Raw genomic sequence first — 25,481 nt, 5'->3', positions numbered from 1 at the left:
CAGCTGGAGCTCCCCTACTTAGAGCAGCAAGTTAATGAGGCTAATTGGACTGTCCCACACCACCCTCAGTACTCCCACCCTCCTGGGCAGAGGGGGGGTGGTCTGGGGGGCTGGCTGCAGGATGTGGGGTGCAGTGGGGCTGTCCATGGTGGACACCCTTGGGTGCCCCGTGTACCTGGAGGGGGAGATTTGTCCTCCTTCCTCATGCCCCCCTCCATCTCCTGCACGGGGTAACTCTGCAACCCCCCCCGGCACGGCCACCCCTCCTCTTTCGGGGGCTGGAGGATGCTCCCAGGGCTGGTGGGAGGCTGCGGGCGCTCTGTGACCTCTTCCATCGCCGCCCCAGGTGCGAGCAGCTGGTGCTCACCCCAGAGCTGTCTCCTTGGCTGCTCAGGGGAGCAGAGGGGCGCTGAGGACCGGGTAGCCCCGGGCCAGCGGAGGAGCCGGCCCTGCGGGGGCCAGCGGGCTCTAGGACCCGGGGGAGCCCCGCCCCCGGAGCGGCTGCCGGCGCCCTCCCAGCCGCCAGGGGGCGCTGTGGGCGCCGCGAGCTCCCGGCGGCCCCGCGCGCCTCCCGCCGTCCTTTGCGCTCCTGCCGCGGCCGCCGCCGACATGGTGGGTACCGGCCGCGCCCGCCACCCGCCGCCATCCGCCGGCATCCGCCGCCGGGCCGCTCCCCCCCGGGGCGCTGAGGGGCTCCGGGGGGCGAGGAGGAGCGGGGCGAGGGGCTGCGGCGGGAGCCGGCCCGGGGGAGGCCCTGAGGAGGGAGCGCCGGGCCGGGGGAGGGGGGCCCGGGGCTGGGCTGAGGGGCCGCGGGAGGCCGGGCCCGGCGGAGGCCTCACCGGTGTTTCCTTGGCGTCCACCCCGCCCAGGGACGCGTCCGGACGAAGACGGTGAAGAAGGCCGCGCGGGTGATCATCGAGAAGTACTACACCCGCCTGGGGAACGACTTCCACACCAACAAGCGCGTGTGCGAGGAGATCGCCATCATCCCCAGCAAGAAGCTGCGCAACAAGATCGCGGGGTGAGGCGGGGCGGGGGCTCGGGCGGGAGTTCCGCGGCACCTGCATTCGAAAGTGATCGCGGCCCCGCCCGTGGCCCGGTCATCGATAGTGCAGGGAGAGGAACGCCGAGAGCTGTCCCGTGTTTGGGGGGGCGCGTCCCCTCCTCCCCAAACCCTGTCGCTGTCGGACACGGCTCCGTCCCCGGCGTCCCCCAGCGCTGGGGGACGAGGCGATGTGGGGAGCGGGAGGGCGGAGGGGGGAGACGCGGGCGTGGGGGAGCCCTGGACCGTGCTGTGTCCCCGCAGGTATGTCACCCACCTGATGAAGCGTATCCAGAGGGGACCCGTCCGAGGCATCTCCATCAAACTGCAGGAGGAGGAGAGGGAGAGGAGGGACAACTACGTCCCCGAGGTGAGGCTCTGGCTGCGCTCGAGGGCCCCCTCTTCGGCATCTGTCCGTCCTGCCTCGGGGCATCTTCTCCGTTAGTGGCCCCAAATTTCTTTAAAACAAAACCTCAGCCAGGAGGAGCTGAGGAGGGTTTGGGTCTGGGAGGACTGGAGGCGGATTTTGGCCTGGTGTCGGGGCTGGGAAGGGCACCTGACTTCTTGTGTTTCGACTGCTGCTGGTCAGCAGATGTTTACCCATCCTCGACTTTCCATGAGGAAAAAAACCAACGTGGTGGAATGCAGGAGGATATTTCAGAGTGGCTCGAAACCTGCTGTAAAGCAGATGCTGCTGAAGAGAGGGAATTGGTGAAACCTCCTCTTGCCTTAAACCTGCGTTTGCAGGGGGTTGAGGTCTCACCCAGTTGTTGATAGTGCAGGGAGAGGAGCTCCGAAAGCCTTTCCCGTGTTTGATGGGCTCCATCCCGTCACCCCCAAACCCTGTAGCCTTCAGACACGGTGCGTGTTGCCCCCCTTGCGGATCTCTGTGATCAGCTTCTGGTTTCTGTGCTGGACAAAAACCGCTCGGCTCTGTTACCTCTGCTCTCCCAAGTGGTCGATGGTTTGGTTACATGAAAGTTATTTTAGTGAGGATTTGGGAGGAAGAGGTACGATGGTAGGATGTCACGGGAGCTGTGACAGTGCGATACGGTGGGGTGGTGCTGTCCCCCCGACTTGGGGATCTGCCTCGGGAGTCTCCTGCCTGCTTTGGCTCCTTGGTTTGGTAGCCCAGGGTGAGGCGACACGGCTCTCCACAAGAGACCAGGGCTTGGTTTGACTCCCTCGCTCCCGACGGTTTGAAATGACGTGTGAAACACAAGCAGCTCCTTGCAGACCCTCTCTGGATGCTTCAGCGCCCCAGATTTCAGGTGTCGGCACGGTGCTGACCCACACGGCTGGTGTCGGGGGCTCGCAGGAACCAGCTCGGGCAACTGTGTGTGTGTTTTACGTAGTGACCTTCCAGCCGAGTTTTGGAGGCAGGATGAGGTGGCGCTGGTGGGAGAGGTCACCCCTGGAGGGACCCCAAGCAGGGAAGGAGCATCCGTGCCGTAGCTGTTGATTCAGTGTCAGCTAAACCAGCGTTATTTGTGGTTTCTTACAAAAATAGCTGGTGTGATGTAGTCTCTTGGGGAAGGAAGCACGTGGAGATCAAGGTTTGGGGTCCAGAGAGGGTTGGAGGGGGTGGCTCTGGGGTTCAAGAGCAGGAGACCGCAGGTCCTGGGGGTGGGACAGTGCAGGCGGTCGCTCAGCATTGCTGTCTGGCGCTGCGGTGGCCGGGCTCCAGCCTCAGGGACTCTCGGCAGCCTTGGTGTGGAGCTGGTTAGGTCTCAGGTTTCCAAAGGCTTCCCCTAAAACGAGCTCTTCTCCCTGTGCGGGGCCTCTCGCGGTGTTTTGGCAGGAGGGCTGGTCTCTGTTGGGGTCCTCCTGGCTCATTCTTTGCCGGAGCCCTTCCCCACAACGGGCAGTGGTGGGACGGGATGGGACGGGAGCGGGTGTGCGGGGACACCCCGGTGGCAGCAGGGACGTGGCTGCGGGGCCTCATCAGACCACGTCTGTCTCTCCTCCGTCCCCAGGTCTCTGCCCTCGACCAGGAGATCATCGAGGTGGACCCAGACACGAAGGAAATGCTGAAGCTCCTGGTGAGTGGCCCCTGCCCGCGTTAACCCTGCCAGGCTGGTGGCACAGCCCCAGCAGCGCTCCCGCTGCCCCGAGGGGCTCGATGGTGGCGGCTGAAGGCTTCGGCGGGTGGTGGGGGTCCCTCCCCCTCCTCCCTGGGGCCTGCGGGCGGGTTCATTCCCGTAGGGTGCTTGGGAGGAGCTTGGCACGGTGGCCTTGCCCGGCACCCTGCTAGCTAGGACCCTCCCCGCCTCCCGCAGCACCCTAGGGTGCTGACTCGCTGCGTGGAGGTGAATGTGGGTAGGACCGATGAGCCGCTCTCCGGAGCAGGGCGGGGGTCTCCCCTTCTTTCTGGAGCCGGGAACCCACCCTGGGATGGGTCTGCGCTTGCCACTGCCCCCGGGAGGGAGCTCCCCCACCTCGGCGGGGCAGGGCGCTGTGACCCATCCCCACCCCGCACTGTTTTCCAGGACTTCGGCAGCCTGTCCAACCTGCAGGTGACGCAGCCCACGGTGGGGATGAACTTCAAAACGCCCCGAGGAGCGCTCTGAGTCGGTCGCTGTATGTCACTTTTCCAATAAACGTGGGGAAACCACCTCAAGGCTGGTCTTTGGAAGCTTGTGTTGCCAGGGAGGAGGAGGGGGGGATCCTCGGGTGCCGCGGCCCAGATACAGTTGTCCGAGGCTTCAGAGGGTGAGGAGGAGTCAACAGCTTTGCTGGCATCTTTTTGAGTTCTTTCCTGGCTGTTTGGGGGGTAAAGCTGTTGCTGTACAGGCTCTCCTGTTGGCAGGGCGGTGGGAGAGGATGAGGGTGGGGGCTCCTTGGCGCGTGCCGCAGCCCCTCCGCTCGGTGCCTCCTCCGAGCGGGCAGCTTGGGGGCCGTGCTGTGCCAGAATAAAAGTTGCTTTTTATAACCGCGTTGGTCGCTTTTAAGTGCTTAAATGAAAGTCTTGTCACTGGTTTTCTTTGAGGGGAGTGAGCTGGGCTGAGCTGTGTGTGGGGGTGGAAGCTCCCGTGTGGAGACAGGCCCTGGTGAGGCTTGTGCTGTCCTTCAGATGCTCCACCCAGCGATTTCCCCAGGGTGCAACAGGCATGGAAGAGTTTTGGGGTTCACCTCCCAAAACTCTCCTCTTGTACAGAGGCTCTGGGTCCCACCCGGGTCCCACCAGTGAGCGTGGTGGGTGTGGCTGTGCCGTGGGGTGACTGCTCCCTGCCAGGACACCTGGCTGCGTCCCCCCAGGGAAAGCTGCTGCTCACAGCCACTCCTTAAAACCCCCGGCACAAAGAAAAAGACAAAAGGATTTGTGTTTTGGGGAAAAAGTCTATATTTAAGTTTGCTGTGAAATTTGTTTTAAATAGTTTTTTAAAGATGTTTACAGTAAGCGTAGCCAGGTATTTAACTATACATTGAACTGGCTGAGCTGCCGTGGATAAGCCAAGCAGGGATAATTTATAAATCTCCCGCGTACTGTGGAGATTTTAACTCAGAATTTGCAGCTCGATACCACCCATCTCTGCGCTATTTAACTAAAACACGAGGAGAACACCAACTGACGGGTAAAATAACCATCAATCTGTAGAAGAGAGCGAGCAAGGAGGCATCCCAGCATCTTAACCACGGGACTGAATTTCCAAACACGACCGATAGCGCTCTGGCAGCTCTTATTTAAGGGGTTGATGCGAGCGGCCACTTGTTACTTAGAATTTTCTCTTCATTCTAGTCTTTGCGTTGGAGTAAATGTTAATTTCGTTCTGAATCCAATACACGGTGTAGCCCAAGGTGCCGGGGATGAAATCGCGGAGCTCCCCGGTGTATTTCTTCATGTCACGAGCAGAGGGGTAGCCTGCGAAGAGAAAGCGTGGCTCTCACCCAGGGGAGCTGCCCTCTCCTCCCACCAAACCAGGGCAGTGGGAAGCGCAGAGTGCGGAAGGAAGGGAGCCATTCCAGTCACACCCTCAGCAAAATGCTGTAAGTACCAGGAGGAAGCGAGGAGCACACGGCGGGTCCCTGCTTCATCCACAATCGTTTTCAGGAATATTTCCCACTCCTTAAAAATCTACCGACACCAAACGTTACCTGTCACCATGTTATTCATCGGGTATTCCTGGAGGGCACGGTATGGAAATTCCCCCTGGGCAGGTGCTCTAGAGCCTGTTTCTTCTTCGCTGCTGTATGGTGGGGCGGGGGGGAAATACCTGTGCATTATTTCCTGTGCTTTGGGGACCTCTTGAAGTTTAGGGGATGTGTTCAAATCCTACCCCCAAGGTCAGGGAAATACCTTTCAGCCAGGTCTAGCACATCCTCCTCCGCTTCTTCCTCACAGCCTTCTCTCGACGCCTCCGGTTCATCCGTCAGATTTTTGTTGGGCTGCGAGTATAAACACAGAGTTGAGTTAAAACTGTCCTGGGTACCCTGCGAAACACTAGAGACGTGGTCCAAGAGAACGGTATTTTTAGGATTTGCGATTTCAAGCATAATTTAGAATACAATTTTAAATCTAATCCCACTCTCACTTCAAAAGTACCGAGAAGTTGCTGTGAGAAGAGAGCGGGCAGTGTCTCGGAGCTGCGTGGGGAAGGGAAATGCCCCATGAAAGGTCTGAGCTCAGGCCTCAGCGATCAGCATCCCCGGAGGGTGTGCCAGGGACACTGGACGTCCGTCTGAGGGAGGGAGAAAACCCCTCCGCGTGTCCCACGCCCAATCCAGTGCTGTCCCGCTGGGGTGTCACACTGGGAGTGACACAGTGCAGCAAGCACAAGATTTAATCCCATATTTGGGCTGCGGGGCTGGGATGAAAACCAGGCTCCCTGAAGTTCATACAACTGATATTTTTTTAAGCTACACCTGCTGTAGTATAAATTTCTCATCTTACCTGTTCTGCAAGTGAATCACCCGTCTGCTCCCAAATAAAACTACCGATTTTCCTTCTGATTTCTGCCATGAACAAAAAAATAAATGACTGAGAGAGTATCAAAGGGTGAGACTGCAGCAGTCAGTGCCTGTGCAAGCCCCTGCCCCTCGCAGGTGCCAGCGAAGGCACACGGGGCCCTGGCAGGAGCTCGCTGCGTGGTGCTGCTCACTAATGCAGTGCGAGGGCTCCATGTCCAGCTGGAGAGCGGTGACGAGCGGCCTCCTCAGGGGCCACGGTGGGGACTGGCACAGTTTAACATCTTTGTTGGTGACCTGGACAGTGGGATCGAGTGCACCCTCAGCAAGTTCAACAGTGACACCGAGCTGTGTGGTGCGGTCACACGCTGGATCCATCCAGAGGGACCTGGACAGGCTGGAGAAGTGGGACAAACCTCATGGAGTTCAGCAAGGCCAAGTGCAAGGTCCTGCCCATGGGTCGGGGCAATCCCAAGCACAAATCCAGGCTGGGCCATGAGTGGCTGGAGAGCAGCCCCAAGGAGAAGGACTTGGGGGGATTAGTGGATGGAAAACTGACTGTGAGCCAGCAATGTGTGCTCACAGCCCAGAAAGCCAACGGTACCCTGGGCTGCATCCAGAGAAGTGTGGGCAGCAGGTCAAGGGAGGGGATTCTCCCCCTCTACTCTGCCCTCGTGAGACCCCCCCTGCAGTGCTGTGTCCAGCTCTGGGGGCACCAACATAAGAGGGACATGGACCTGCTCAAGCAGGTCCAGAGGAGGCCACAAAGATGCTCAGGGGGCTGGAGCACCTCCCCGGTGAGGACAGGCTGAGAGAGTTGGGGGGGTTCAGCTGGAGAAGAAAAGGCTCCGGGGAGACCTTAGAGCAGCCTCCCAGGACTTAAAGGGGCTACAGGAAAGGTGGGGAGGGCCTCTTGATCAGGGAGTGTAGGGATGGGATGAGGGGTAATGGATTTAAACTGAAAGAGGGAAGATTTAGATTAGATCTAAGGAAGAAATTCTTCCCTGTGCCCAGAGGAGCTGTGGCTGCCCCCTCCCTGGCAGTATTCAAGGCCAGGTTGGACAGGGCTTTGGGCAACCTGGGCTAGTGGAAGGTGTCCCTGCCCATGGCAGGGTGTGGAACTGGATGATCTTTAAGGTTCCTTCCAACCCAAACCACGCTGTGATTCTACAATTCTATGATAATAGATGGAGAATATAATAGACGGAGCATCCTCTGTCTCCGGGGAGGAAGAATTGCTCCCAGCAGAAGGAAATTCCCTAGAATTCCCTAGAGCAGAAATAATTGGAGGTTCTGGTTTGCACCCCCAAAAGGCTGCACTCATGGGAGCACCCCTAGGGGAGCAAAACTGATGTTTTTTTTTTTCCCTGACCTTCTTGCAAGCAGGCAGGTGGCAGGACGAAGTGGCCCAGAAACACCGACGGGTTCACTCCTGCACCAGTGCTCGCCCACGCAGAGAGGTAACGGGAGTGAAAGACAGTGGCTCTGCCCTCCAAGTAATCGAGGCTCTCGTGTATTCTGGAAGACAAAAAGACAGCTGGTTTCTAAAGGTAAACCTGAAAAAAACAAAAAGTGTAGAGGGGTATTGTCATTAAAACTGGCCTGCTCCGATGTTTTTGCCAAAAGCACCTAATTTTCTCTAATTTTCTAACTATGAGACTCTACAAGCAATGTCCTGTTACAGTCCTGGCTGCTGGCACCTCCTGAGAACAGCCTGGAGGAAGAACACTGGACACCAGGTAAACACACATTTTTAGGGACTAAATGGCACCGCTGCACACTCTGCTCTTGAGATGAGACTGGTTCGTCAGGGAGGGGGAAAAAGTGATTTTTATTTATTTATTCTTAACCCCGCTGGTCCCTGCTCAGGCTCACGGTGCAGTCCCCAAACCAGCATCATTACAACTGAGCAAGGAAGGGTGGGTAGAGGATGCTCAAGCACTCACCGTCCTCCTTAGAGGGGAATTAAATATTGTTTGCCGGGTTTCAGGGTATGGATAATGACTGCATTTTTCCCAAGAACATTGAATATATATATACATTTTATATATGTAATTCCCCCTGGGGGAACAACCCAGTCCAGCAGGATGCTATGTCGGAAGGAAGGTCGTTACTCCAAGTTTCTTGGGATTCCCCTTCCACAGCTGGAGTGGGTGGCTGAAGGATTAAAAAAAAATCTAAGCCAGTTTTAAGCAATTGTGTTAAAAGAAGCTGCTTAGTTCAGCCTAGCAAAACCTGCTGCAGAGCATTGTGAGAAAATATTGCAGTTCCCTTTCACATAAATACATTTACATGACATTGAATATATATATTCACTAGCTGGAGGAAGACTCTGAATAGCTTTTTCTTATATTTGTTCTTGAGATCTCTGATATTTTTTATATTAAGCAAGCAGAAGGAAAATAGCAATTCAGCCCTTTTCCAGCCATTTTTACCTCCATGCTTGCTTTCAGAGTTAACTCATGTTGACTTTTTAGCACCTGATTCCTTCCATGGGGATGGTGTTACCTCTATTTTAGACCCTGAGTTTTCCAGTAGATCAATTTAAATGTAGCAAGAAATACAGTGCAATTAGTTTAATTTACATCGGACTTAAGCCAACGTGGATGGTTTTTGCAGCCGTTTTCCGTTTTGTCTAGCTACAGTTTAGCACGGGTGTGAGTTTTCAGACTCCACTAAGCAGTAAAACCCCAGCAGACCTGTACCAGGCACTTCAAAAGTGCCTTTTAAAGGATGTTGGCATCCATTAAATACATTAAATACATTAAAACTGTTATCTATGCCTTCGCTGATCTTTCGCTCTCTGCAGCCATTGCGTGAAGAGGGCTCAACGCGAGTGTGAAACAGGGCTGCCAGTGTGGGGGTGACGTGAGGGTCGGTGGCCGGGGGACACGGCCCACCTGCGGGTGTCCGGGTGGGCGGCATCGCTGCTGAAGAGGTAGCCGGCGTCCCGCCAGTGGGCCAGCGCCCCGCCGCCGGCCGCTGTGGGGGGAAGAGCGGGGTGAGGAGGAAGGTGGATGCCCCACCGGGTCCCCACCTCTGGGTGGCCTGGGATGGGGACAGCTGCCCAGGCTGGCTGTGGGGCCGCGGCGCCGGGCCCTGAAGTGGGAGCTGTGATGGGCCCCCCATGGCTGTGGGTCTCCCGCTGCCTCACCGAGGACTTTTCTGGGCTCTTCCCAAGGGTGGGGGCACCATGGCCTGCCCCAACACGGGGCGGGGGGCTGCCAAACCCCTGCTCTGCCCCGCCGAGGGGTGGCGGGGCTGTGCCGCCATTGCTGTGCCCCACTGCGGGGTGACGGGGCTGTGCTGGGGCTCGGCCCCACCGAGGCCGTCTGTCTGCTCCCTGCCCCAGAGCCTCACCCCACAGCTCCCGCGGGCCCGGGCTGACGCTCTGCGAGAACCAGGCGCGGTGGCCCCGGAACATCGCGGCGGGAAGCGGCGGCGGCGGGAGGAGGAGGAGGAGAAGCCCTGAGGTGGCGGTGCCGGGAGGAGCCCTGAGGGACGGCGGGAAGATCCTGAGGGGGCGGCGGGAGGAGCCCTGAGGGGCGGCGGGAAGACCCTGAGGGGGCGGCGGGAAGATCCTGCGGGCGCTGAGCCCCGAGGGGCAGCGGCCGTTTCCAGGTCTGGCTGCCAACCGCCTCCCCCCCGCCCCGAGTGGTCCAGGCAGCGGCAAGCGAAGCCGTGCAGGTCTCAAACCGCCCGCCATGAGGGCTCCCGGCCCCCGCCCCGTGCCTGCCTGCGCTCGGCTGAGCACCCCAAAATGTCCGCAGGTGACCGATGCACAGCGGGGCCAGGCTGCGCCGCGATTTCAGCGCTGGTGTCTGGGGCACGTTGATGCTCAGCCTCCTCTAGAAACCCTCCACAGCTCTGACCAACTTGTGTCACTCCTGGAAAGGGGACAGGACAAGCTGAGGGCATGGAGGAGGCAGCGTCTGTGGCTGACTTGCCGAGGAGAAGGCAGTGGCAGAGCCGAGCAGTGTCCGACGGCCTCGGTCCTCTCCACTCCTGCGCCATCTGAATCTTCCAGCTTCTGCAGAAAGGTGAGGCAAAAGCCTTCACACTGTGGCCTCCTTCACTGTCCAGTCTGCACTCCTCCCCTCTGTCCCATGGGGGGAGCGAGCTTCCCTGGAGACGCTCTGTATTCATTTTCTCTGTAGGTGGTGGCAAAAGAGAAGGTAGTGAGAAGATGACGGCATCTCCTTGCCTGGATTTCGTGTCCTCACATGCTGTCGGCTGCATCAGACCCTGTCCCCTTCAGACGGCGCGTGCTTTGTGCTGCGAGGGAACAAACCATCCTGCCAGGCAGTGTGTGACCACCAAACCTGGTGAATATGGGGCAAGTCCAGCCCAGCAGGACACGCAGGTGAGACAGCTGTGTGAAGGCTCAACCTGGTCTCCTCCACTCTCAGATTATCTGCACATCCCAGGAAAAAAGATTTACTAGTGCATATACCTAAGAGAAGCTGAACATGCCCCAAAAAGTCAAGTGTCAGAAGTACTGAAAAGTGATACAGAACCCCCTGGTCTTTGATTCTTACACATTTCTAATCAAGTTTTTACACAAGCTGAAGAATTATTTCTGCTTGCACTCTTCTTCCCACAAAGGGCGTGGTGATTTATCAAAGTAAAGGAGAAAAAGATTAAGGAGAGGCATTAGGCCACATTTAATTGCTGTGTGGTACAGGTAGGCCTGGCTCAGTTGAGCTGAAACAGGCCAGCCTGTGTCAACTAGCCAGGACTGGCCTGGGGCAGTGCAGCCTTCCTCTTGCAGACACTGCATGAAGGTTTCGACAAAACCACGCTGTGGATATCTGCCTTTACCCACCTCGCTGTGGTTTGCTTGCTGGAGAGGGAACAGATGGCAAATCCATTCCCACAGAGCTGGAGCTGTGGTAGCAGAGCTGGGACTGGATGGGACGCTTTTCATTTTGTTTCACTTTTCTAGGAGGACATCTGTATTCAGCTGTCTGTCTTGAATGATTTTTTCCCTCCTCTTGCACCCATTCCTTCAGCTTTTCTCCCTACCATACTGCTGAAGCTTTAAAAAAATCCAAAGAGATGTGACGTTGAAGAAATTGGTCTTCAAAAAAGTTCTTCTAAGTTGTTCTCCTAAAGAGTCACTCTCCTAAAATTACCCTCATTTGGCTGACTCAGGAAATAGTTTACTTGTGGCTCATAAAGCACAAACGAGGCCTGTTTCATGCTGCAAATTTGCCAAGATATCCCTCAACACCCCCAACCCCTGGGAACTTCTGCTGAAAAGCCAGCAGCAGCAGTGCAGCTGCACCCTGGGTACCTTTAGACCCCCCAAGCTGGACCTCAAGGATGCCTGATAAAACAGTTTTTTTCTAGATACACTCCTGAAATTCCGATGTTAATCAATATTAGCCAGCCTCTGGGATTGGCATGCATTGTTGTCTCCGGAGGGGGGGATTTTTGAGTAAACTGTCAAAATATTTCCTAAGTAAGACCACAAAAATCCCACAGATGCAATCGGGGCAAAGACTTCCCCAGTGAGGGAACACGATATACGTTTCCTTTGGAGATGTGGTCACCCCATGTTGCCTGTGCCACTGCGCCTTCAGCTGCTGCAGTCGACTCCGCTTGTGTCCTAATTAGGATGAAGTTCTCCTGTTGCTGTGACGCACCCAGCCTTTACTCTCCAATGTTCCCGAGGACAGGAAAAGTGAAGTCGAGGTGGTGGTAGGCACTTTGGTGGCTCTTTGTGATTCAGAGGTGGCCAGGACGTGGTCCACAGCTCAAGCCCCCTCGGGCTCTCACAGCAGGCTGAGCAGCGCGGCCGGGCGAGCCCTGCTGTCCCCCGCTGGGGGATGGGCGCTCTGCATCACCACCCAGCCACAACATCCCCGCCTCTCCCGGTTTGAATGCTCCTCTGATGAGCACAAAGGGACCCCCATAACTAGTCCCTTCACCCCAGCAACCTCCAACCCGGGTATGGGAACTGCAAGTTTGGATTTTCCTAATCCTTAACAGAAAACGCGGTTATAATGGAAAAAGCGATGAAACAAGCTGAGATCCCCCAAAATCTCAAGTGCATTGTCACACCAAATCTGAATGTACCCAAGAGGAGGTGTGTGATCTCACACCCACTGGGTTGCCAGGAATCCTTGTTCATATACACAAGATCCACAACGATTAGATCCTCCTCGATCCAACATGCATCAAGCAATCACACCGATTTCTTCATCGAATAAAAGCAGGCTGATGGATCTACCAAGCAGCACCATTTTTGGGCAGTGTCACCAAACCCCCAAGGTACAGCGGAAGACCAGACCCCAACAGGGCTTCTCTGTGGGGTCAGCTACTTACGGAAGAGAAAACCAGAAGTGAAGGTCACTGACACCCACACGTCTGTTTCCCCTCGGCCCAGCTTCACACCACACACCGGCAGGAAGCATCAGCTGGAGCTCTCCCCCTTGGAGCGACACCACGTCCTGCCCATCGCTCCTTTTTCCTCTCATCCAGCTTCAGGATCAGACCCAGTGTCCCCAGGGTTACTTTGTCCCTTTGTTTAACCTTGTGCCTTCCCTTCAGAGCCTGGGGCCAGGCAGATCCCACATAAACCCGATAAACCTTTAATTCTCTTTTTTTTAAATGGAAAAGCATTCCTGCACTTTCTCAGTGGGATAAAAAAGCGCAGCTGAGCACAGTGCCACCATGCTCCAGATCCACCCACAACCCAACAGCCATCGGAGCCCACGAAATCAGCTCAAGTTGCCATATGACTCCAAAGAAACATTTTAAGGACCCCACTAAGGTCCTCCAATTTTATTAAAGGCAAAAATCTCATACATTTCAGAGCACTGAAGAGCTACAATTTTTTTTTTAATCAGTAATGTGGATATTTATAAATATGTGCTCGCGTGCTGCTGTGGATAAATGATGCATTGACAACAAGCTTCACTGCAGAATTCCTTGTTAATACACAATTGCTGTTCTTCATATCCAGAGGCAGGATGTAAAGGAGAGAAGCTCAAGAAGATTTTGGCTTGCAAGGCAGAATTTTTCAAACCTGCATGGGGGAGAGGAGATTGACATCAGTCAGTGTTCACACCTTCAACTGTAATTATTTTAGGGAAAAAAGTGTTTTCCACAAGGGAACTCCAACTGCAGAGTCCCAGCTGCAGGCTGACAGACCACCTTTCAATTACATTTAGATAAAAATCCTGCAGAAACTGCTTGGCAGGGGTTCAGAGTTCAACAAGAAATCCTCTGCCAAAATAATCCTTGCTCCCCACCCCAAGCACCAGCTGCACAGATATTCCCCCTTTATCCTGCTCTCAACTCCTCCGCCCCAGCTCAGTAAATCCTTGTCCCCAGAACCCCACCTCCAACCAAGCCTGGCACCCCTCGCCACCAGCGACCCTCACGCCAACATTCCACCACGTACGGGGCATTTCAAGCGAGATCTTGGCAAAGCTTGTCTGGGCACAGTTAATAATTATCCAGCCTCTGCCTGGGCACATAACGAAGCCATTTCAACCCGCACTGAAGACATGTGACCTAGCTGACATAGTTGCAGTTTTCTTTTCCCTATCAAGTGTTAAACTAGTTTTTACCCGACTGCTAAATCCGGCTCAGTTATGTCCAGATAACGTGAAGAACCTGGAGCCCTCAGACTGTGACACACCAGTGAATAAAACCAAGACTGCTTTCTGCTTTGGCAGCAAGGCACTGATTCGCCTCAAATCCCACATTACCAAGCCGACATGCTGCCTGCCACAGGGTAACCAGTCTGCCTCCCCCCACGTCCGGGGGATTTCCAGGTACAGCAACTTCCTTCTCACCAGGCAGACGACAGCACCGGGTGGTCTGGGGAAGCACTAGAGGGCACGCGACAACTCTGAACAGAGTTCCTGGCAGAGTTCCAAAGACACACCAGGAAGTTTTGCTCCAAGGAGCTCCTTTCTTTTGAGCAAAGGAGACTCCTGTAGGCAAGGTATGGCTAAGAACTGGCCAAAACAGTGGGTAGAAAGGGTGTGGGAACAGCCTCGCTCCCAATCAGCGGCAACACTTGGGTTTTTTTTGGAGGGGGAGTGGTTGCTTTTGTTCCTCAGCTCTGCAAGCTACACACTTCCTCCCTACAGAGAGTGGTCCACGTTCCCCTTACCAGCACAGAGCATCAGCATTAACTCACCATGATTACCTCAGACACAGCTTACATGTCTGCATCTGCAAGAAAGAAGAGCAGAGCATTAGGCTTCGGGGCAAACAGAACCCCTTCTCTCCCATCACCACGAGCCCACCCCCACTAAAAACAGCAGAGAAACTGCAGTAACCAGAGAGCGGCCCCTGCTTGGCTGTGTGCTTGCTGTAGCAGGCTGGGTCACTGTGATCAGTCCCCACTGCTAGCTACATCCTTCTTCATATTCACCAAATATAAAGCCAAAAATCACTGCATGACCCATCTCTTTCTAGGCAAGTTCACCTAGAAAGAGATCAGAGTGCTCCCCTAAGAGTTGTTAGGCAATAATAGCCAAATATTGATAATACCAACAGGAGTCTTCCCTGCCTGCTACTAACAAACTTTCACAGGCACACACAGCCCAGCTGAAACCAAGTTAATTTTCCATCTATTGCACAAGGCCTTCAAAATCTACCCCATTACAGCACCCCTCTTCCTAAGAAGAGGAACAGAGACACCGTGGACATAAATTAACGAGCTCTGGCTTCGGCACATGAACCACCAAGCAAAGCTTGAAGAGGAAGGCAAACAATACCCCAACGGAAAGACTGCGGCTCTCTGAAGGCAGAATGGGCCACCCTGCAAACGTAGACGTCGCCCTTCTGGGGGGTGAACGGCGCATACACCAGGCGCTGGAAAAGCCACTTGTCGTTGAAGGACATGTCCGCGTACTGCACCCCGGTCATGGGCTCCCCGTTCTTGAGGAGGGTGATATCGATCTTCGGAGGGTGGAAACCACTCACGAAGCAGTTGAGGACGTTTTCCTCTCCGCTTGAGGCATGTTTGCGGGAGTACACCTCCACCTTCGGCGGAGAGCTGGTCTCTGGAGAGGAGTGTAAGGGGGTAGTGAGAAGCAGGGCTGCAGCGGGCACCGCCTCGGAGTAGCCACCGACACCGGGCCCCTCACCGCACCTCCCGCCCGGCTCACGCGGGTAAGAGAGCCCCACCGCCCCCTCCCCGGTACCGGGCCCCTCACAGCACCCGCTCCCCACCGTACCGGGCCCCTCACGGCCCCTCCGGTAACCGGTACCGGGCCCCTCACAGCACCCGCTCCCCACCGTACCGGGTCCCTCACAGCCCCTCCCGCGCCCTCCCCCCCCGTAACTGGCACCAGGCCCCCCCCAGCACCTGCCCCCCCGCCCCCAATCTGTACCAGACCCCCCCCCAGCCCCAGCGGTGCCCTTGACGCCGCCTCCAGCACTCACCATCCGCCTTCCCCAGGCCGAGCAGGGCGATGAGCACCAGGACGCCCGCCTTCAGCACCAGCTCCATAGCTGCCACCCGCTCCGCTCCCCTCACGGACTAGCCCGCCCCCCTCGCCCGTCGCCTTTTATAGCCTCTGCCGCGCGCGGCCAATCGCGCTGCGGAGCTGCCGACGCGTCATCAGTCTCCAGGCCGGGAGGAAGCTGAGAGGTTATCCGAGCCCGCCCAGCGCGGGCCGCTTCGCTTTCGCTTTCGCTTTCCCTTCAGGCCCGGGGCACCGCCCGGCGCTCGGCGGGCCCGGAGCCGCCCCGCTGGGCCCAGCCGCGGCTCTGCCCGGCGCCACAACAGCCGGGGGCTCGCCGGCAGCCCGGCCGCGAGAGGGGCTGCTGCTGCTGCTGCGGTGGTGCCCCAGGCGCGGCCTGCCCTGTCCCGGGGCCTCTCCGGCCCTTGGCCTTCACCTCAGGGATGGAGGCGTCAAAGGCATGAGGTGGTACCGGTGCTCACCAGGCTCCTGTTTCTCACCAAAAAAAACACCTCTCGTGGAGGATTTCGCAACCAGGGCCGGTATTACACCAACAGCCAACACTGGTACAGCCTGGCTGCCTTCCTTCTTGAACCTTGGCGTGCTTTCTGTCAAAGCCTGGGCATCAGCATCTCTGTCTGGTGGCTGGGGGATGGACTGTCTCTGCCATTCGAGTGCAGCACAGGCTCCGTGATGTCAAACACAAGAACCCAAAGGTCAAAGATACAGGTTTTCTGGCGCCTCCTCTGAAAACAACTAAGCACTATAGCCCAGCTAGGCTGGCTGCACCTCCAAACGGCCCCATAATGCTGCTTGGGGGAGAGATGTAGGGCAGCTTTGAAGAGCAGCATTAAGAAAACCAAGGTTAAAAAAGGGAAATGAACCATTGTTAAAGAGCAGGCAGATATTTTATGCACCTAGGAGCTTGTCTGCTTGTAATTTACAGGTCATGTACTGCTTCAGTCACTGTTTCAGGCTGGGAAGCAGGTACACATATATTGTTTTCCATCCAGCTGTGTAAGTATTAAAAAGTTAAGAACAGAAAAGAAAGGAAAGTCACTACTAGTGGAGAGAAAACAGCAGTATCACAGAGCTCCTCTAACTGGGTCTCTTTAAGACTTGCCTTCTTAATACATCCCATTTAAAGACCTAACTTAAATCAGTAAAACATGTACGGAGAACATCCCCCACACAAAGGCAGAAGGTAAATCAGTAGACACTGAGCAAAACAAAAAACCTGCAAATACTCATTATCACTCCCCACCAGACCAGCTCTGAGACGAGCTCGTGCTCCCTTTGCTGGCTGCCTGGTGAGCAGCACTGGTGGCCGTGCAGCTGCTGTTGAGTGTTTTCACTGTGAGATAAGGGGACACAGCTGCTGCCAGAGCCTTATCAGGGATCTCAGGGCTCTCACAGAAATAAGCCCTGACTGCTGCATCAGCAGCTGTGCTGGCATCGGGGGGCACTGCCCGACCCTCAGACTAGTCTGGCTCCACTCAGGTGAGCGATCCCCTTGGCTTGAGGAGGATTAATTACACAAATAGCTGATTGCAGGACATGGATCCTTTGTGCTGACATCCGGGTTCTGCCCTTTGGGACAGGAAACCCTGGAGATGACTCTGCTGTAACCAGCAATGCTTGACAGACTTTCTCCATAAAGAGAAGCTGAACCACGAGGTTCTTCCACGTGATGTTTCTACAGTCCGTACTGTTTTGCTTAGAGCAGCCAAATCTTCCTCTTTTAGGGCACTTCTGGTTTTATTAGCAGAGAGAAATATTTAAGGAGTGGGTGAGGCCTGACGTGACCGAGGGGCTCCCAGCATTCAGGGGGATGAGGGCAGCCTGCTGCGCTTTGCGAGATGCAGAGATTTACAGCGGCTTCACCTTAGTTTTGCCTCCCTGTGCTTTCAAATCTACTGCCGTAGATGTCCGAGGCGCACTTCCAGCCGGATCCACCACATCCTGCTGGTTTTCCACGACTGCTCAGAGAAGTATCAGTTCAGAAACCACCATCACTGGCAGGGAGTGATGAGAGCAGTGGAAAAAGCCGGGCTGGGGTTTTCTGTGCCCCGAAAGACCCAGGTGTTTGCAGTTTTACACCCCCTTTTCGCGGGTGGGGTCATGAAACCTCAAACCCATCCCTGCTCCACGTACCGGCGGCGGGCCGGGCCAGGTGGGCGTGGCCTGGCATGGGGGGCGGGGAGAAGCGACTGCGCAGGCGCAGAACGCAGCTGGGCGCCGCCATGCTGTACGGCAGGCGCGTGCGCAGCGGCGCGGTGCCGCCGGAGCGGCGGCGGCGGTCCGTAAAAGGCGGCGGCGGGGGCAGCCCGGCCCCGTAGAGGGACGCGGGCGGGCGGGTGGTACCGCGGTATGGCGGAGGGTGGCGAGCCGATTGTGAGTGCCCGCCCTGCTGTGCTGCTCTGTCCCTGGGGCTGTCTCCTCTCCCGCTTCCCTGGGTCACCCCCCCCCCCCCCTCTCCCCTTCGGTGCCGGTTTCCCCGGGGCTACCTCTCTCGGTTCTGGCTCTCTCCGGAGCGGTCGGTACCGGTAAAGATGCTGACCTGGAGGTGCTGGTGGGGTGCTCTTCCCTGCCTTGTGCTCTGGTACTCTTTATGCCCCGGTAGTGGGGTGTTCACTCTGAAGCCTAATGGTGTTCCTCAGTGCTGGCCACGCTGGTGCTGTTCTGTGCCGGCATTCCCTGCACTGGCAGGAGTCACCTCCGGGTGGCTGCAGCCATGGTCCCGGCAGGCTTCAGTGGGCTCCTACCCTGTGTTGAGCCCATGGGTCATGCCCTCGCTGGCAGTGCCAGTGGCTCTCACTCTTCCCTTTCTAATTGTGGAGCAGCTGTGAGCCCTGAGGGCTGCCCAGCACCACCAGCGGGGCGGGGGGTGGGGGAGGCTGGGTGCCCCCCACTTTGAGAGCATGTTAGGGTTACCTATCCCTTAGTGAGAACCTGCTGCTTTGACTCCAGATCCTTGAGGACTACCTGCTGGTGGAAGATGTGCCTCTGCTGGAGGAGATGGCTGAGGAGGATGAAGAGCTTGACCTGTATAACGAGATGACCTTTGGATTAGGTAAGATCTCAGGGGAGCTCCAGTGTTGGGGAGATTAGTCAGCACCCAGTGGGGTGAGGAGGATGGAGGTGTGGGGGTGAAGAAGGTGTCCTCCTGCCTGGTGAGGAGCTGGGTTGGGAGCAGGAACCCCGGTGGGCACTGCCCAGGCTCTCACCCACCCTGACGTGCTCTGCTTCCCCCCTCCAAGACCGAGACTCCACTGAGGAGGATGCCGCAAAACCCTTGATGCCTCCAGAGACGAGCCCTGAACTGGCCAAAGCGGTGGTAGAGGAGATCGAGGCCGGGGATGAACTGGGGCTCCAAGTGGCTGAGCAGCTTGAGGAGCTGGGAGAGCCCCAGGAGGACGGTGGGATGGAGCTGGAGGCTGAGTTGGAGGAAGAGGAGGAGGAGCTGGGGACTGAGGAAGACCAGGAGTCCTGTGAGGAGCCCAATGACCTGGGAGACCCAGCGGTGATGAGAGCTGTGCAGAGCAAACCCACACTGGAGGTGACGTGTGAGCGGAGAGGGAGGGGACCCACGCCTGGCTGGTGGGCAGAGGGGCTTGCAGGGACCCACTGTTCTCCCCTCCATCCTCACCCCTGTGGGTCCTGCCCCGTGGAGGGTACCTGCATAAAGAAGGAAGATCTGCCATGCCAGGGCTGGGTATGTCCCTGTAACCTCTTCTTTGCTTGCAGAGCCAGGACTCAGCGGTGCTGGACAGCAGGATTGGTGCTTGCTGGGCAGAGTTTGGCAAAGAGGATGTGGTAAAAATGTTCCCTCCCATCCCATAATGAGGCTGCGTGGTTCCTGTAGTGTCCCTTGCCTCCCTTCTCCTGTCCTCCTTCCCTGCGCTGACCACCTCACTGTTTTCCAGCTGGCGATGGATCCTGTGGTGTGGGGGTCCTGCCCTGGCAGCATCCCACCCCACCACATGCTGGAGGTGGGTATCCCCAGCCAGGCCCTCGGGGAGCAGCTGAGGGCTCCCCAGTACCCTGGGCCAAGGGTTATGCGGGTGATTTGGGGTGACTGGGGGACCTCCGAAGCCTCATCGTGGGTCTGGAGGTGCACAGATGTGTCTCTTGGGTGATAAGGCTGTGGGTGGAGGTGCCCACCCTAAAGCAGAGCCTGGGTTTGAAGGCAAAGCTGTTGAGTCTGGGGGCTGGGACCCCCATGCTGGGTGTCCCCATGGATCCCCTGCTGTTGCACACTGCCAGGATGGGAGCCTGGCAGGTGCATGGTCTGCTTGAGCAATCACCAAAGGTTTTGGTGAGCTGCCTGATGCTGGGGGAACTAAACTGATCTCAGCTGGGCCCCGTTCCAATCTTCTGCTGCCTCCTCCTGCAGGATAAAGCCATCCTCCAGGTTCTGGAGGGGCCCCCACCATCCCCCAATGTGGCCCTTGACTTCCTTGGCCCCACTGTGCAGAGGGGCTACGGAGGGTCTCCCCGGCTCAAGCGCCCTGACTTAAGACTGATGTCTCCCAAGTCCTTCCCCCAGCGCTTTCTCCAGCAGGTAATGGTTTTCAGGGGGCTCTTGCATCTCCTGTTTCTCTGCCCTGCCCTTCCCAGAGGTGCAGACTTAAGAACAGGCTTGTTTCAGCATCCCCTCCTGTCTCCTGCCCTGCAGCAGCCTCCTCTGATGCCTCGCTCCCCATGCTCCCCTCGGCCCTTCACACCGGCTCACAGACCCTCTCTGTTCTTCGCTTCTAACCAGGTAATGCAGTGGGCTGCAAGCCACTGATGTGTCCCCTCTGAGGTGGCCCTGAAGCAGCAGGGAATAGGGACGGTGCCTCCCCAAAGCTCTGCCATCCGGGACAGACTTTTCAGCTGTATCTAGTCCTGAGCACCCGTCTCTGGTGTCTTGCCATCGGGGAAAGTGGAGTCACTGGTGTAGCTGTTGCTTCATAAACCCATTTGTCCTGATGTCCCCACAGGACCTGCACTGGGCATGGTGTTGTGCTTGGTGTCCTGCTGCAGCACTGGTGATGGACCTGGGGCACACAGTCCCTGGTGACACCCGGGTCCCCTGTCTTGCTCAGCTATATCCTGGGGGCTATCACCTTGCCGTGGTGTCCTATGTGTCCCCTCCATGCAGGGAGAGGGTGGCCTGTGACGATGGGAGCCAGAAGCCAGCACAGAGCTGTCAGACACCTCTGGGACCCTTGGAGGGCTCAGACACTTGATCGCTTCTCTCTCCCTCTCCAGACCACAGGGTACGCGTCTCCGAGCTCTTTCCAGCCCGTGTCACCCAGTATCAGCAGCCCGCCACGGTCTCTTGCCACGCACTTCGGTCCCATGTCTCCCTCTTTGGACCCTGCTCTCTTCTTCAGTCCGTCGGCCAGTGGCCAGCTGAACCTCAGGTAGCAGGATGGCGAGTGGGGTGCCCAGGTGGGACCGGAGGAGCCCCACCAAGCAGCTGATGGGGTGTCCCCCCTCTGGGGATGGCTCTAGTGTGGGTGCTGAGCCCCCTGACCCCCGTCTGGTCTCCTTTGCAGCCTGCCCAGCCACATGACCCAGCTGCACCCCCAGCACCAGCGGATCCTGACCCAGAGGCAGCAGCAAGGCGGGCAGGCGCAGAGGTAAGGGGGTCCCTGGGGAGCTGCAGGGTGGTGGGGGGCTCAGGGCCATCACAGCAGGCTGCGATCCTCTCCTGTGCCAGCATCTCCCCCAAGAAGCTGTGGTCTCCTAAAGTGGACCCTTATGCTGGGCTGATGACTTCCAAGGAGAAGGACTGGGTTGTCAAGGTGGAGATGATCCAGCTGCAGAGTGAGAACATGGATGATGACTACTACTACCAGGTGAGCTCCTGCTGGCAGCACCGGTGGCTTATTCTGCTCCTCGGGGCTTGGGACTTCATCTCTTTGGGAGCTGGAGGGTGCCAGGGCTGGTGGTGCCTCCCCTCCTGGCTACGCCTGTTGTTACAGACATACTACCACCGGCTGGAGCGCAGACAGGCTGAGGAGGAGCTGCTTGGTGGGCGCAACAAGCAGGAGCCCCCCAAGCTGGTCACGCCCTTCATCCAGAAAGTGGAGACATACAACTCTGGTGAGGGGCAGGGGTGGGCGGTGGGGGGCCAAGCAAGGGCTCACAGGACGTGGTCTCACCATATCCCATCTCTCTCCCAGTGGTGCGCATCGCGGGCTCGCTGGGACAGGTCGCGGTGTCCACTTGCTACAGCCCTCGCCGGGCCATTGATGCTGTGCACCATGCCCTCGTGGAGGAGGTAGATGAGGGGAAGCTGGGCTGGTTGGTGCTCTGGATGCCCAGAGATGCCACTCTGAGCTTTCCCCAGGCCCTGGAGCAGCTTTAGGAGCTGCTGTGACCAAGTATGGTTGCTGCCCCGTGCTGCAGGACAGGGCACGCAGTTGGAGCAGGTGCCACCTCAGCAGTGGCAGCTTGTCCTCTGCTAAGGGGTGGGATGGGGCTCTGGGCAGTCAGAGCTGGCCGTGGCCTCCCTTTGGGGTTGCTCTGTATCCTCTGATCCCCAGGGAGCAGCTGGCCCAGCACTCTGCCAGCAGTGGTGTCTGGTGCCGACTGTAACTGTTGTGCCTTCATTTGTCCCCTCCTGAAGGCTGCGGGGAGCCACCGGCTTCGGGCGCTGCACAGGATTGAGAAGGTGAGCAAGCTGCAATTTCGGGGCAGGGCAGGATGACGCAGACACTCAGCTTTCATCCAAGGAGCTCTGGGAGGGGACATCTATCTGGGCAGGGGTCCTGCACAATCAATTGGTAGAGGATGCTTCAAGCTGCCCCCCTGTGCAATTTCTCCAGCTCTTCCTACAGCTGCTGGAAGTGGAGGAGATGCAGCGGAAGATGTCCCTGGCCCTGGAGGAGCAGCAGCCCTGCTGTCAGGTGCAGAAGAGCCAAGAAGTGGAGCGTATCTACCAAGCCTTGAAAATCAGGGCTTGCAGCAGCAACGAGTGAGTTTGTCATGGGGAGAGGGGAGTGGGGAGCATGTCCTGGTCCTTGCAGGGCTCAGATGGTCACAGAGGAGTAGTTCTGGGTGATGGTGATCTGGGTGATCCTGTCTTCTATGTGTCACCATGGCCTGTGCTGACCCTACCCATGAGCCTCGTCCTCCACTAGAGCTGATGCTGGTCCTTCTGAATAGGCAGAGATGCCGCAGGTCCCTGAGGGCCTGTGTCAATGGGGAACCTTTGTCCCCAGGGAGGCAGAGGATGAATTCCTGCAACTGCTGTGTGTGCAGAAAGGCAAGAAGCTCACAGCGCGGCTGCTGCCCCACCTGACCCAAGAGCAAGCGGAGAAGATCCTGCTGACCATCACCCACCACCTGCCCTTCCTCATGAAGAAAGATGTGCTGGACGAGGCGAGCACCTCCAGCCAGGGCAGGGGCATCCCAGGCTGCCTCCCTTCCCTGTTGCTCTTGCAGGGGGTCCACCCTGGGCAATGGGGGGGACCCATCTTGCTGGGTCCCAGCATGGCCAGGCAGCTAGTGGGGTTGACATGAGGCAGGAGCCTTGTTCCTTCCCTAAGGAGGTGGAAAAAGGTCTCCAGGAGGGGTTAAAGCAGGTCCTGCTGGCAGTGTCCCCCCAGGGTGGTACAGCATTGACCCTTGTGTCCCCCCCACCAGGTGTTGGGATGGGGCTCAGGGATGGGGCTGTGGCCGTGGTGGGTCAAACAGTCTCAGATCCCTGCTCTCCCCTCTGCCCTGCCCAGTCTCTCTCCCTGCTCTACAGCCCATTGAACGAGGTGGTGGGCAGGATGACCTTCAGCAAACTCATCGAGGTCCTGCAGGAGATGACCAGGCCTCTGCCTGAGTCCCCTGAACTGCCCCTCACCATGGCCTTGAAGAATCAGGTAGGTGGCCCCAAGGAGGGGGGCCTCGGGGTGCCACCGCCACCAGCCATGACACTCCTCCTGCTGCTTCCCCACAGTTTGGGATCTCCTTGCTCTACTCCCTGCTGAGCCACGGTGAGAGGCTGCTGTCCTCTGATGTGCCGCTGGAGCCGCGCGGTGGGGACTTCGAGATGTGGTGAGGGGCTGTGCAAACAACGGGCTTTGGGGTTTGCCGGCTGGTGGGGCGCTCACCCCCTGTGTTGATGCCCCCAGGACAGACATGGTGTTCCTGGTCGCTCGGGAGCTGTCACAAGTGCCCAGGGCCTTGCTGGTGGAGCCTCTCTTCTTGCCTAGCAACCTTCTCTCGCTCTTCTGCCGCTACCTGGACAAGCAGACCGTCCACCATCTGGAAGCCAAGATGGAGTGAGTATTGCCTGGCATGGCTCCCTGCTGCAGCCAGGGATGCCTCAGATGCCACAGATGACATCGGAGGCTCACTGCTTCTGTCCTCTTGGGGACCACATTGGACACAAGTCTCTCAACCTCTATAGGGCTGAGCTGATCCTTGTGGCTTTGCTCCTGTTTTTAGCGATCCTGGGACCATCCTGGCTGATGCTGGGTTTTGCATTTGCAGTCAGGTTCACCACACCTTGATGGCACGTCCCCGTGGGATGAAACAAAGTTGGGGGGGGTGCTAAGCTTGAGGGAACCCTCCCAGCAATTTAGCCAGCAGCTCTGGGGCACGCTGGGGTGGTTGGGCAGGCAGGCTCCAGGCAGCTGCCAGCAGTGTGTGTGTGTGACAAACTGATGCTCCAACTTCCTCCTGTCCCTGCAGGTGCTCCCCGCTGCTGTCGGAGGCTGCCATGCCGTGCTGAGCCCTGGGAGCCGGGGACGGGAGCCGGGAACGGGCAGGGCCTGACGCTGTGACTTTGAGTTTCAAAGCGAACACTTACCCTGGTGCAGGGCACTCTGGGTGAACCGGGCACTGGCAGGGCCGGCGCTCGAGGGCGGATGCTGACCTGCCCTGGTGCCTGGGAGCACAGCACAGGGAGGCTGGTAACTTATTTTGGCCTTGTACCCAGCAGCAGTGAGCACTGGATCATGCCAAGTGTCAAGGCGGGGTCTGCACAGGGGCACTGGGAGCACTTGGGGGTGAGTGACTTTTGTGTACAGCACTTGAAGTAAAATAAAAAGGTGATTAATGAGCTTCTCTGACTCCTGTGGGCAGCTTTTGCTGTAAGCATAGGGATCATGGAGACATCACCTGGGCATGGAGACCCCTGGTTGGGGATGGTGGGGATCCAAGTGCGCAGTAAAGGGAAGGAGAAGCAGAGAGGGATGCACAGAGGACCCAGAAGGAGGTTAAAGGGGGATGGAGGAGAAGGCAATGTGCTCAGAAGGGAGTGGAGGGGATCAGAGGATCCATCTGTCTGGGGACAGAGGGGAATTGAGCCCCCGGGGAGGGGAATGGGCTGGAAGAAAAGGGATATGGTGGGGAAGGAGTTGGAGCTTGCCCTGAGGGGAAGGGAAAGATCTGTGTATGTGGAAGGGCACATCTGGGTGTGCATGGGAAGGATATGGAGTATGATACGGAGTATTGTGAGCACACAGGGGTGGGTAATAAAGCACATCTTCTCTCTGCTGAGCTCTCAAAGGGTAATTAGTCTAAAGGCTTGCAGACATAATCATGATGAAGTTCCTTTGGAACCTTGAGCCGCTTTGACCATGACTACCCCAAGCTGACCCTCACTTCTGCGTCTAGGGCTGAGGGGGGGTGTGCCTCGGTGTAACGTCTGGTGTCACTGTAGAAATCTTTGTGGCTCCTGCCTGACTAGTATGGTGAATATAGTGGGATTTCCCCTAACCCGATGGGACATCTGAGCCTAGGACACCTCTGCTTAAGCACCTGGATGTCTGTCCATCCAGAGGTCTGAACTTGACACCCAAAGCCTGGTGTATATTCAGAAGAGATTTGTACCAGAAAGTTGTCTCATCTGCAGGCTGATAGCTTGTGCCCAAGCTCCAACCCTGTGTAGATGAAAGTAGATGAAACTATTCCTTTAAACTGTTGGGCGGGATTTATCTCTGCTGCTTATCAAGACAGCTCACATCTTGGCTTCTGACACACACTTCAGAGTAGCAACTGAGATGCCTGAATACTGCTGTACAGAGACAAGAAGTGCCGCAGATGCGCTGCAGGACCTAGAGGGCACTCCTGCCCTTCGTGCTGGAGGCAGGGTGTAGGCTCTTGATCAT

The 25,481-nt window shown here is 57.3% G+C and overlaps 4 protein-coding genes, 1 long non-coding RNA gene and 2 other non-coding genes across 16 annotated transcripts; 5 read left to right on the top strand and 2 right to left on the bottom strand.

The window, feature by feature from the left end:
- Nucleotides 1-547: 547 nt before the first annotated feature.
- Nucleotides 548-3,662, top strand: RPS17 (ribosomal protein S17). The gene is made up of 5 exons (XM_074880450.1): nt 548-612; nt 870-1,021; nt 1,307-1,412; nt 3,019-3,084; nt 3,532-3,662. The coding sequence occupies exons 1-5, from the start codon at nt 610-612 to the stop codon at nt 3,610-3,612; spliced, it is 408 nt and encodes a 135-aa protein (XP_074736551.1). The 5' UTR covers nt 548-609; the 3' UTR covers nt 3,613-3,662.
- On the top strand, nt 1,060-1,191 carry LOC141948520 (small nucleolar RNA SNORA71). The gene has a single exon (XR_012630495.1). It is a non-coding gene; the product is annotated as a small nucleolar RNA SNORA71 (small nucleolar RNA).
- On the top strand, nt 1,776-1,901 carry LOC141948525 (small nucleolar RNA SNORA71). The gene has a single exon (XR_012630500.1). It is a non-coding gene; the product is annotated as a small nucleolar RNA SNORA71 (small nucleolar RNA).
- Nucleotides 3,663-3,694: 32 nt separating the features above from the next.
- Nucleotides 3,695-9,510, bottom strand: TERB2 (telomere repeat binding bouquet formation protein 2). Its single transcript, XM_074880454.1, has 6 exons — nt 8,848-9,510; nt 7,320-7,465; nt 5,934-5,995; nt 5,340-5,428; nt 5,138-5,229; nt 3,695-4,904 (listed from the first exon to the last, which is right to left on the bottom strand). The coding sequence occupies exons 1-6, from the start codon at nt 9,369-9,371 to the stop codon at nt 4,759-4,761; spliced, it is 1,059 nt and encodes a 352-aa protein (XP_074736555.1). The 5' UTR covers nt 9,372-9,510; the 3' UTR covers nt 3,695-4,758.
- On the top strand, nt 7,410-11,195 carry LOC141948244 (uncharacterized). The gene is made up of 4 exons (XR_012630401.1): nt 7,410-7,497; nt 7,606-7,686; nt 9,718-9,987; nt 10,105-11,195. It is a non-coding gene; the product is annotated as an uncharacterized LOC141948244 (long non-coding RNA).
- Nucleotides 11,196-12,702: 1,507 nt separating this feature from the next.
- B2M (beta-2-microglobulin) lies at nt 12,703-15,505 on the bottom strand. Of its 2 annotated transcripts, none has more exons than XM_074880452.1 (4): nt 15,359-15,505; nt 14,689-14,976; nt 14,106-14,140; nt 12,703-12,980 (listed from the first exon to the last, which is right to left on the bottom strand). In XM_074880452.1, exons 1-3 carry the CDS (start codon nt 15,423-15,425, stop codon nt 14,127-14,129), a joined length of 369 nt encoding a protein of 122 aa, XP_074736553.1. In that variant the 5' UTR covers nt 15,426-15,505; the 3' UTR covers nt 12,703-12,980; nt 14,106-14,126. The 2 variants fall into 2 exon arrangements, with proteins under 2 accessions (XP_074736553.1, XP_074736554.1); XM_074880453.1 differs by having other exon boundaries at nt 14,115-14,140.
- On the top strand, nt 14,974-24,440 carry PATL2 (PAT1 homolog 2). 9 transcript variants are annotated; one of them, XM_074880444.1, is made up of 20 exons: nt 14,974-15,085; nt 17,304-17,460; nt 18,349-18,451; nt 18,639-18,937; nt 19,126-19,194; nt 19,305-19,370; nt 19,775-19,942; nt 20,030-20,143; nt 20,635-20,789; nt 20,925-21,008; nt 21,089-21,227; nt 21,354-21,474; nt 21,555-21,652; nt 22,001-22,045; nt 22,200-22,348; nt 22,596-22,755; nt 23,106-23,246; nt 23,324-23,421; nt 23,499-23,648; nt 24,061-24,440. In XM_074880444.1, exons 2-20 carry the CDS (start codon nt 17,407-17,409, stop codon nt 24,098-24,100), a joined length of 2,253 nt encoding a protein of 750 aa, XP_074736545.1. In that variant the 5' UTR covers nt 14,974-15,085; nt 17,304-17,406; the 3' UTR covers nt 24,101-24,440. The 9 variants fall into 9 exon arrangements, with proteins under 9 accessions (XP_074736545.1, XP_074736549.1, XP_074736546.1 ...); XM_074880445.1 differs by lacking the exon at nt 14,974-15,085 and adding an exon at nt 16,771-16,878 and having other exon boundaries at nt 19,126-19,191; XM_074880446.1 differs by lacking the exon at nt 14,974-15,085 and adding an exon at nt 16,771-16,878 and having other exon boundaries at nt 22,212-22,348.
- Nucleotides 24,441-25,481: the final 1,041 nt, after the last annotated feature.

Source organism: Strix uralensis, chromosome 11, assembly GCF_047716275.1.
Source record: "Strix uralensis isolate ZFMK-TIS-50842 chromosome 11, bStrUra1, whole genome shotgun sequence".
In the NCBI taxonomy this organism is placed as follows: Eukaryota; Metazoa; Chordata; class Aves; order Strigiformes; family Strigidae; genus Strix; species Strix uralensis.
The sequence above is the reverse complement of the archived record's forward strand: the minus strand, read 5'-3'. Positions and strand labels throughout refer to the sequence as shown.